Source organism: Podarcis gaigeae (genome assembly GCF_964106915.1).
Source record: "Podarcis gaigeae genome assembly, chromosome: 1".
Classification (NCBI taxonomy): Eukaryota; Metazoa; Chordata; class Lepidosauria; order Squamata; family Lacertidae; genus Podarcis; species Podarcis gaigeae.
In genome coordinates, this window is record NC_139678.1 from 52309115 (window position 1) to 52321189 (window position 12075).

The 12075-nt window shown below is 42.0% G+C and overlaps 1 protein-coding gene across 2 annotated transcripts in view; it reads left to right on the forward strand.

Annotated features, from left to right (window-relative positions):
* TP53I11 (tumor protein p53 inducible protein 11) overlaps positions 1–12075 on the forward strand; it is a 50597-nt gene that overhangs the window by 26442 nt on the left and 12080 nt on the right. For both annotated transcript variants that reach the window (XM_083752944.1, XM_083752945.1), the window contains exon 2: positions 10079–10242. In XM_083752944.1, the coding sequence (XP_083609070.1) occupies positions 10114–10242 (129 nt within the window). In that variant the 5' untranslated portion in view covers positions 10079–10113. The remainder of the gene's footprint in view (positions 1–10078; positions 10243–12075) is intronic.

Here is a 12075-nt window from a genome sequence, read left to right on the forward strand (position 1 = left end):
GTATCTGAGCTGCCCCATATCTCCAGTTGAGGTCTTTTATGCTTCCAAGACACTTTGAAAGTACAAGGTGCCCTTCCCTGCTCCAACACAAACATTCCATATCTACAGACCCATAGGATAGGTCAAAGCATTTACCATTATATCAAGCCATCAAAAACATAATAAAATTTACAATTCAATCCCATCAGCTGTCATATTACTGTACAGTTGAAATATTCAAATGGGCTGGAGGGAAAGAAAGATTCTCTGTCTTCTGGCATCAACTGAGAATGCTGTCCTCGGGTGAAGTTCAATGGGAAGGGTGTTCTATATACTCAACTATTGATGAATATATTTAGGTTTTATATAAACACAGACTGACTGACCTACACACAGGTTGTTTTTCTTGGTGGACGAACCAGGGGTGGGGCAGGAAATCTTATAGGGAATATAGGAAGCTGCCTATACTTGATCAGGCCATTATTTTCTGTATTGACTGGGTGCAGTTCTCCAGCAGAAATCTACCACTCGCTAACTTACTCTTTTTTAAAAAACAACTAAAGCAGCAGCTGAACAAAATTGGAAGTAACAGGCATCTTAACTGGAACCTTCATGTTTGCAAAGCACGAAGGGTCCAGATAAGGAGCCAATCAAAGATTTGGAACATTTTAAGTAGATGTTCTGGTATAACCACTGCATAGTTTGGAATGCACAAACCTTTTTTTACCCTGTGCTTGTGTGACTGTAAAGCTGCTGAATTCACAGTACCTTGAGAGAATGGCTGTGTCAATGCTGAACTCTGTAGCTTTTTGCAGGTAAATAGTCACTGCAAAATAAATAGCTTTGCCTTTTAAGTATTTGTATTTTCATGGCTCTTAATTTCTTTTTATTTCTCTTATATCCATTGTAGAAGTCTCATGGCAGCATTGTGGCAAATCATTTTTGAATTAGCAATGGTTTTCAGCAGAACAAATGATGAAGGGAAGTGGAGTCATGAGTTCAGAATCCTCTTGTCCCTTCTTCTCTGCCACCCCCCACCACAAAAATAAAACCCAAAACTAGAGAAAGATGGAACTAGTAGCTTTTGCCTTGTCTATTTTATTTATCTTTTCGAGAGCCAGTGTGGTGTAGTGGTTAGGAGCGGTAGTCTTGTGATCTGGGGAACCGGGTTCGAGTCTCCGCTCCTCCACATGCAGCTGCTGGGTGACCTTGGGCTAGTCACACTTCTTTGAAGTCTCTCAGCCCCACTTACCTCACAGAGTGTTTGTTGTGGGGGAGGAAGGGAAAGGAGAATGTTAGCCGCTTTGAGACTCCTGAAGGGGAGTGAAAGGCGGGATATCAAATCCAAACTCTTCTTCTTCTTCTAGTCTAAAGACTCCAAGGCAGATTTCAACAAACAGTAAAAATCACAAAAATGAAAGCATCCTAAAACTAATAGTACAATGGTACCTCGGGTTACATACGCTGCAGGTTACAGACTCCGCTAACCCAGAAATAGTATCTCGGGTTAAGAACTTTTCTTCAGGATGAGAACAGAAATTGTGCTTCGGCGGCAGAGGAGGCCTCATTAGCTAAAGTGGTGCTTCAGGTTAAGAACAGTTTCAGGTTAAGAATGGACCTCTGGAACAAATTAAGTACTTAACCTGAGGTACCACTGTACTAACATAAGCATAATGAAAATGAACACTGATCAATAGAAGCTTTGGTAAATAGAATAGCCTTGGAAACTCTTTGTATTTGAAATAGCAGAATCGAAGGACTGCAGTACAGATTTGTTTTCTGAAACAAAAATGGAAATACATTTCAAAATTGGCGTCTTAGTTAATAGTTTTGCCAAAACATTTGAACAGTTTAATTGGGGTATATGAAATATTGAAACTGTGTTTTAATGTGCCTTTAGAAGAAATTAAATAATAATGTTGCATTCAGACTGAAAGCAAAATGTGAATCCTAAAGCTTAACATTGCCCTAAAGGGCCTAGGCGGGCAGTTTATGGTTCATTTGCTTAACTTGAAAAATTCATAGCAAGCGGCTGCATCTCTCAGGCCAGAAATAAAAGCACCCCACCCCATCCCTGCTTTGCAGGAGAGGCCGGGTGGAATTCAGTAAGCAGAAACTGTCTCTTTTGATAGCTGCAGGCTGAAGATTTCAAGCTGTGGACACTGGACCTCTTCCTGACAACAGCCTTTGAGGAGCAGCAAAAGAAAACCCCTCCCCTGCATTTCTCATAGTCCATGGAGAACTTTCACTGGGCGGGAGAGCTTAGGAGCGGGAGGGGGAAGGGGCTGTCTCACCAAATGCCCTGCTTGGACTCACTCGGAAGTGGGGAAGATATCAAAGTTTTGGAGTCTCCAGAGTTTGGCCCAAAGTAAAGGAATACAGTGGTACCTCGGGTTAAGTACTTAATTCGTTCCGAAGGTCTGTTCTTAACCTGAAACACCACTTTAGCTAATGGGGCTTCCTGCTGCTGCTGCCGCTGCGCCACCGTTGCACAATTTCTGTTCTCATCCTAAAGCAAAGTTCTTAACCCGAGGTAATATTCTCGGGTTAGCGGAGTCTGTAACCTGAAGCGTGCGTAACCTGAAGCATATGTAACCCAAGGTACCACTGTAGCTGGGTTCTTGTCTGAGTTTGTCAGTCTTTTATTTTATGCGATAGATTCTTGCAATATTTGAATGTCTTTCAGCCAAGGGTGAAACCAATACCTACATTCACACATGTGATCTCAGTGTGCCAGAGGATTTAAATGAGAGTCAAAATCCCACAACAAGTGGAGGGGTACTCAGGCCAGCCAAGATTTGTGGACTCCCAATTGGCTGTATTTCTGTTTGGAAGCTAATCTTGGGGGCTCCAAAGTGATTAGTTTTTTAAGCTGGAAGGGTAGACTGAGGGGCTGAGGTGTCTCTCTGTATTTTTTCTTTTTACTGTATTTTATAAAATGTATACACATTTGTTCAAAAAATGTATGCACATTTGTTCAAAAAAACAACCACCACACAACCCTCAAAATAGGTTACAAAGAAAATAAAATAAGCAGCAAAGACAGTTGAAAACAATGATATAAAACATTTTTTAAAAATCAGCAATAAACCAAAACATGCATCAACATTTTACATGCCTGGGTCGGCTTGTCTCAAAACCTTGTTTTAACAAGGTCTGGCAAGGTTTGACTGCAGGGCTAGGCTTGGTCAGACTTGCTGTAATGGGGATTGAAGAGGAACATTCGTGATGATTTCCCAGGGTCCTGGATTGTCAGAAATACAACTCGGGAACAGGTAGTGGCTATGGGTCTCCTGGCCACCGATGATGATGGTGATGATATTATTTATATCCTGCCATTTTACCAGACCAAGGCAGCTTTACACAAGTATGATTCTAAGAGGGTTGCTTTTAATTCTGTGGCAACTTAATACAGCCTGTTCCTAACGCTTCTGTAACAAGAAGATGACACCACGTTAAATTTCTCTGTATTTGGATAAGTGAATTATCCAGCTATTCTCTGCAGCTGTTATTGACGTTTTCCTGTTGGGACTCTCAAGAAATCTGTTTTATGTATCTCATGGTTCAATCATGAGTCAGAATCTTTGGTGTATACGGAGCTAATATTGAGATTTGGGTCTCATAGGGCAGTTAGCATGATATTTCATCCTAGGATGATTGCAAATGTCCCATGAAAGTGTTGGGGGGGGGGGGAGACAAAAAAACGCTTTGCTCCACCTAAATACATTAGTAGGCTTCTTCTTTCCGTGTCGAGTAGAGATGTGTGAGACTTCATGAATGTCACGGGTTTCTTCAGACTTGCTCAGAGGGCATATGATTTTGCTAGATGGTTCAAAGTTTGCCTGAAGGTCATGTTTGTGGAAATAACATGTTTATCCAGAGCAGCAACCACATGGTACTTTATTCCTCCAACCTTTAATTTCCATGGAGTCTGGATCTTCCACAAGATTGTGGGGGGCTGCATATCTTTGTTTTGACCCCATGCTTGCCTTTGCATAAAACAAAGAGAAGGAATTGAAACTCTGTGAATGGCTGGTAACGATTAATATGGGGGGACCCGCTATCTAAATAAAATGAAATATTAACAGAGTAAATTGTCGGGGGGGGGGGCGTGGGAATTATCCGGGAGAGAGTTAGATTACAAATGAAGAAGCCTGTGATTCCCAATCAGAGTTTGCTGACCACACAACTAAAGCTGGATTCTTAACAATGGCAAGGAAGCCACAGCCATGCCTTGCCTTCTCATGTCTCTGTGCAGTTGGGCTATACAGTACAATGCACTCTGTCTCCTCCCCATTCCTGCTTAGCCCAGCTTCCCAAGGTTTGGTGAAGGGTCAGTGTCTCTGTGAGTTTCACTGACATGGTCAGCGTGGGAAGCAGCAGTGCCTAAGCAATGTGCTATTTGACTATTTTGGGGCATTTGCTGTTCTGGCCACTTCTCATAAGTTCCCTTTACAGTGGTACCTTGGGTTACATATGCTTCAGGTTACATACGCTTCAGGTTACAGCCTCTGCTAACCCAGAAATAGTGCTTCAGGTTAAGAACTTTGCTTCAGGATGAGAACAGAAATCGTGCTCCGGCGGCTCGGCAGCAGCGGGAGGCCCCATTAGCTAAAGTGGTGCTTCAGGTTAAGAACAGTTTCAGGTTAAGAACAGACCTCCGGAATGAATTAAGTACTTAACCCGAGGTACCACTGTATTTAAAATAGATTTTTTGGGCCACCTCTGAAGGGCAAGAAATCCTCTTAAAGGTAAGAAATCCTCCCAAGGTGGCTCACATTGTGTAACACAATGCAATTACTGTTACAATCTCCAATGAAATTAATAAAAAACCAGAAGTACACACCACCCAGGTACAAAAATTAACCAAGTAAGACCAGCTTCAGGCAAAATCATTCTAACAGCAAGCCATGAAAACAAATGAGGCTTCACGGCTTTACCGAATGCCTGCGTTGATGGGGCCTGACGGCTCTCAGCTGTTCTGCTCCAGCGACTTTAGAAAAATTCCCTACAATCTGGCATATTCAAGAGGAATGGCAGAATCGGGTCCTGCAGCAAAATGCGTATTTCAGTGGGAGTAAGGTGAAACAAACAAACAAACAAACAAAAAGCACAACCTTTTGGATACACATTCTGGGCACACACTCTGGACAGTCTAACAAAATGCCTTCATCTAGTCTAATCAATGATGCATTCAAATGGAAAAAAGTATTGGCATGTGAGGAAAATATATCATTCAGCATTCCTTGTTTAGAGATCAAGAGTTGGGCACCTTGAACATAAATTTAATGCTCATTAATCTGTGCTAGTGATTGAGTCAGTAGTCCCATACACAAACGTCTCATGCCGCACTCCAAGCAATTTGAACTTGTTGAATATAAATCTTGAAACTCGAAAGTGTAATGATCCAGGATATGGAATCATCACTCTTCTGGAGCAGCAGTTGAAGTTGTGAAGCAGACCTTCCCAGAGTTTTTCTCAGGGTGTGTTTGGTTCATAAATGGATGTTAAAGCAAGACTCAGAATATCTGCTCATGGCCTCCAGAGGCTTTTCTACACTAGTACACAACAACCAAGGAAGTTGCTAGACTGAGCTTTGTTTAGCATGCCTCTGCAGTGCAAGCAACACCTGGACCTCGTATAAGTATGATGACAATATTTGCTAGTGCTGTTTTGTTGGGTCGCCAACTAGAACTCAATTGTGGTACAGGTTTGTGTGTGTGTGCTAAATCAAGGAGTTTGCTAACTTGGTTGTATTTGGGGGGAATGCTCTTGGTCTCTTGTGCTTCATGTGGGCTTCACCTGGATGGCCACTTTGATAACAGGATGTTGAACTAGATAACCTTTGGTCTGATCCTATATGGCTCTTATTATGTGTCTCATGCTTTGATGGGGGAAAGATGGTGAAGTAGTTATGTCTATTGCTTTTTCTGGGGGTACTCATACCCCTAAACATTTTGTGAATATTTGTACTTTTGTCCATTTACTGTATTTATTTTTCCCAATTTGAACTATAAAATGGTGATTTTCTTGAGTCAAAATGAGAGTACCCCTAAACATTTTTTTAAAGAAAGAAAGCACTGGTTATAACTCTGCTGCTTGAGACACCTGTGCTTCCTTTAACATTCAACAACTCCTTTAATCAATCCCTCCAAAACTTTCCTTCCTTCCTTCCATTCCACACTTCTTGTTGTCCTTCTACCAACAAGTGGAGAGCTCTTTATTCCACCAGGCCTTTAGGAACTGACTGGAAAGGGCAAATGCTGTGATGTTTGTTGCTGCTGTTGTCTGTATTTTTAATAGATCCTTTAAATATTGTTTTAATTCTGTTAGTGCTAAATTGCTTTTTAATTACTATCTTTTCTATGTTTTAACTTTTTTTCTGTTTGATCTGTGAACCACCTTGAACCCCAGTTAAGAAAAAAAGGCAGCATATAGACTTTCAACTTTGCCTTTTGTATATGTTGGTGTGAAACAAGCCCAACAGCTTTTTGCTCATAGTTTGTATTGTTCTATTTTGTAAAAGTTTTTGCTTTTCACAGCAGGAAATGAGTCAATTCTTTGATACTTCTAGGTATGTTAGAGGAAGGTTGTTCTGGAAATGTTGGTATGCATCTCGGCTTGCATTGTAGGCTGACGTGTCTGCATGGGTAAGAGAGCACAGGGAGACGAACATCCCACTTTCTTAGACACTACTGTTAGAGACTTCAGAATACAGACCAGAATGGAAAAAACTCCAGGCAGCAATATTTCTTTAAGAAATTATTTTATTCAATTTGGTTTTGTCAGACAAAATCAAAAAGGGGTGCATTCAGGAAAAATGAGAGAATGCCCCCCGTCAGTCAGATGCAGACAACTTTTATGCTCTAAGGCAAAGCAATGGTTCAGCCCTTGACCCAGCCCTCAAACATTCCCCTTTATGCATATTCATTGAAACTCAACCAATTAAAGAATTGATGGTGGCCCTTCGGTTCCAGGCTGCATTATCCACTAGGTGGCACTGATGGCTTATAATCCTCTTGACCTATTTGCAATTCCCGTAAATGCTCCTTGACCCCCACCTCTTTCTGTGGTTTTAACAGGTTGCTCGGCTTAAATCCGCTTCTAGAACTCTGTGGTGAGCTAAACATCCTGCTTCTTGCTCTCTCCTCGGTGTTTACCAGAATTTTGGTCAGCAGCTAGCTACAGGTGTGAAATGTTCTGATCACACATGCTGCATTTGCAAAGAATGCTTTTGCAAACAGAAGAGAGATAGCTTTTAGCCTTTTTAGCTTGCTCCTTTTAAAATGGTGTTTTTGGATTATAAAATGGCTCCAGCCTGGCTCTCCAAAGTGGACCTCTGGTCTCCACTCCTTCACTACTTTCTGACTTAATCTGTGCTGACCTTACATCAGGTGCTGGACTGATGCTCTGAGAGTTGCTGATCTCACTTCCTACTTCCTTCCTTCCTCCTGCTCCTCTTCCCTTGGTGGGGGAGACGTATTGGTGTGTCTCTCCTACAGAGATGAAAAAGCAAGCAAGGCCCTTAGTTAGGTATAGGATCAGGGTGGATTTGATTTAAATCAAATCAATTTAAATCACTAGTCAGTAAGACTTGATTTAAATCACTAGTCAGTAAGGCTTGATTTAAAATCTAATTCTTGCTGGTATAATCATAATATTTACAACCCCAATATTTACAATCAGATGAAGGTTTCATTTTTGGAATAATAAATTTTCAGAGTAGTTTTTACAGTTTTCTGCTGTACTTTATTGGAAGGATAAAAATAATAATTTCCTTAATAACAATTTAAACAACGTATTTAACTAAAACAATGGCTGTGCTGGGTTGGATTGATGGGAATCAATGCCCCAAACGTCTGGAGGCCTACCGGTTCTCTATCCCTGCTTTAGAGCATGTTAGCATTTTGGCTTTGCTTTGATACTTGGATCAGGTTCATTATACTTATGCACTTACTTCCGCTCTCTCTTTTCACTTAACAAAAATAGATAAAATAGCTATCTAGAATACAATTTGTGTAGACCAAATACCAGCACTTCTGCTGTTATTTAGTATGTCAAGCGTGTTTTGAGATCGCGTGAGCTATTTTTAGAAAAGGGAACTGTATATGTATTGGGCAGATTGATCTTCTTTCCATCCCATTGGCTAAATCTCTAGTTGCCTTAGTTTACTGCACTACATCAAATTTCAAAATGCCCAAGGGGAGTCAGCCTTGTGTTAAACACTGCAAAAAGAAACCAGCAACACGTATTAAACAACAACAACGCCGCTTGACAGTACAATTTAAAAGAAAAAACCAGAAGGCAATGAACTCTAGAGCAGGGCTGGGGACTTTGTGGCTCTTGATGTTTTTGGGCTCCCGCTCCCATCAGTCCTGGGCAGCATGGATAGAGGTAATGGATGATGGGAGCTATAGTCCCACAACATCTGGAGGGCTTCCCCTTCCCTGCTCTAGAACTATTTTAATAGGAAGTGGATGGGATGTTCTTCTTTTAAGGTGTGCAGGAACTGAACATGTGATTTAACTTAGAATAGCTGGTTTATTTTGCTAGAGAGGCACACATTTGTAGATGTTCCAGAGCAACGAAGTCCACTTCTAACTTGATCCCAGCACTGAAAGCTTCCCTCCCTGCCTGCCCAGGAAGGGTTTCTTAATGTTTGAAACTGTGTGAGAGAACCATGGGAGGAAAACAAAATGTCTGAAATGAGGCTGGCTGGTTTGATGTGGCTTTTAGTGCCCTCTTGCCATAGGCGGTAAGAACTCCTGCATGCTCCTGCATCCTCAAGTAGCTGTGCCTGACCACATTGTGTGGACCCCTGGGGTTACAAGGAAGAGAAGCACTTTCAGCATACATATTATAACTGAATCAAAAATGTGACATTTCAGAAGAAGCATTGCATGTTGAGCATGTTTACTTGAAGGCCAACTCCATAAAAATCAATAGGACATATTCTGAGAAAATAAGATTTTTGGACGAGAGCACTAACATGAAACATATGTTGTTATTTCTCTTCCAGGAATCTAGCATATAGGGCAAAGTTTCCCCTTCCCTAAAGTGTGCTGTGTTCTTCCCTATTTTTCTTCTTCTTGCACCACCACTGTATCTTGTAGGTGCCTTGCAAATGGACTGCTGCTACCACCATCACCGCAACTCCTCCTCCTAACTTGTGCTATCTCTTTCTCTGCCTTGGCCATATGAGCACACACTAGCACGACTAAATGAAATCACATTCTTGCCTTTTTAATAGAACCAGAAATGGCTATCCTAGTATAACCGACCCCCCTTGAATTCACAAGCCTCCCCACTTTTCTGCCAGCCGAAGCAAAGGCAGACTCATGGCTGATAACAAAGCTCTCCCACCCGCTATAATTAATGAGATAAAAGCACATAGAGCAGAAGTTTATCTGGGAGATGCTGTGAGAAGAAAGTTTATTCTGCAGCTGCCTTCAGTGAATTTCCATTCCAGCCGTGTTTGGCTTCGGAACTGGAAGAAATTGCAAACTCTCAAAAATATCAACCCACAAGGAGAGGAACTGGGTAGGTTTCAGGGCTGCTTCTGCTCTGCTGCCCAATGTTTTCAGCAGGGTGATCAGTGTGGTGAACTAGTCAGAGAGGTAGGCAAGGACTGGGGTAGGGAGAACCTTGGTTTCAGTTCCTACTTTATCATGACTCGCACTGGTTGACCTTGGCCAGCCAACCTCTCTCTGACTTACAAGAGTGTTTATAGGGTAAACTTGGGGTAGAGCCCCATTTGATGTTGTGAGCTCCTTGGAAGGTGGTGACGTTAGCAGTGGAACAAGCGTTTAGTTACTGTGTGTTTTGTAAATAAGGATGCACCTATCCAACTGGCTAAGCATCTAAACCCACAGGTTCATCCTTGACATACACAAGATAAATTGAGGAGGATCTCTAAATTTTGTAAGCATAGGACTGAATGAATGCCAATTCTTCCATGGCCGAAGAACACAGTTGGTTTGGGATGCAATACATCATTGTGTCAAATCGTTTTTGCATTAAAACTAAATGCATCTCCTCCTTGAATTTGTGGCTGGATTTGATCCTGCTTTTCTCTAACCTCTAGTCTTTCTCATTTCAGCTTCTGCCCAAGCCAGCGACTACCTGTGAGTCACCATGGCAACCAAGCAACCTCCCCCTCTGATGAAGAAGCACAGCCAGACAGACCTTGTGAGCCGCCTGAAGACACGCAAGATCCTAGGGGTTGGAGGGGAGGATGATGATGGAGAAGTTCATAGGTCAAAGGTAACAAACATTTCAGTTTTCACACCGCTCTGGTTATCTGAAGGTTGGGGAGGTTGGCATTCAGCAAAGGGCTGCAATGCTGGCTACTGCCCAGCAATGGGAATACCTTTAACAAACTATCACCCACAATTAAGTTGGAGGTCTTTAGGATCTGTCTCAGCCCTTAGGCAGGTTATTGCTCCATGGAATGACTAAATAGTTCATGCTAAAGTTAGTAGCAAAGGGGGAAGACCTTTTGTTTAAGCTAAGAAATAATTGCAGCTCCTCAAGAGTATCAGCAGTGATAAGGCTATATAGGAAGCCAAGCAGAGGAGAGATGAAGGAATTTGATATTCCAGACTTTTGTTCAGTTTGCCCTACAATTATTATCTTGTTCAACCTGCTTTCTAATCAATTGTACAACAGTTGTGTGTTGTACCTGACAAACAGAGCTCTTGTGTGTCTCAATTAATTGCAAAATCTAGTGCGGGAGATGATAGATTCACAGTCGTGGGTTGAATTACAAGTCCTATGGGGGTGGCTAGTTAAAGCTGCAGTTCTCACCTCATTAGAGACCTCATTAGAGACGTGTCTTTGTAGATGTAGGAATATTCTCTGTAAAGTGTTTCTATTCCCCCCATGAATAGAGAAGTTTGATTCCTATATACCTTCTGCATACACAGTCCTCATTCTACAAGTATGTGGTTGGTCACTGTAAGAAAAGAATGCAGGGTTTAGGTGGGCCTTTGGCCAGATCCATCAGGGATCTTCTTATGTTCTTTTCCTTCAGTGCTGCGGCCATACATCATCACTTCTTCTTTTTCCTGCATCTGCAAAACCAATCTTTCTCTCTGGGCATTTTCCACATATCCCAGATCAAAGCTGTGCTTCAAAATGCAGACTGTCCAAAAGCCGTTCTACAAAAAGTGTGTAATTTGTCACGGACTCAAGTTAGGAGCTTAATATATCCTCTCGAGCTATCGGAGCTCTTTTGTGTGTTGAGAGACGGGGTTTTTGTTCTTTACCACTTTGTGCGCAAGCCATAACTGCAATACAGACTTGAACTGGTGTAATATTCTTTAACTTTCCCCTAGGTGCTGCAGTTCTGTGTGGGAGTCTGGAGATCTTGAGCTGAGAGCTCTCAGCAGCCTCAACAAATTACAATTCTTTGCAGGGAATCTGTGATAACTTAAAATTTATATAAAACCAATATAAAGATGTATAGTGTAGATTTGGTTGCAGTTTCTGCTCCTGGGCGCAATATTTAGGAATGCAAAAACAACTTCGGAATATGTAGCAGGTAGTGATAGCCGGTAGGGGCTCTCATTGTCTGATGACCCAGGAATAATGGGGGTGGTGTTTTTAAATCTATCCCCTGCTAGAACTAGGGATGCAGGAGAAATTCGGTTCAGTTTGCACTTAAAGGCAAATATCTAACTGAAACCTCCTGAAATATTGCACAAACCAAAGGCAGCCAGAGGGGGTGGGATTTCCACTTGATGACTGTGGTGAAATTAACAAGAAGTTAGTGCTGGTTTGCTTCCCTCCCTTCCTTTTTATGGTGTAGGCCAGGGGTCAGCAACCTTTTTCAACCGTGGGCTGGTTCACCATCCCTCAGACCATGTGATGGGCCGGACTATATTTTGAAGGAAAAATATGAACAAATTCCTATGCCCCGCAAATAACCGAGAGATGCATTTTAAATAAAAGCACACATCCTACTAATGTAAAAACCTGCTGATTCCCAGACCATCTGCGGGCCAGATTGAGAAGGCGATAGGGCCACATCCCGCCCCCGGTTGCCTACCCCTGGTGTAGGCTTATATCCCTGGTTTGAATTCTCTCTTTATCCAG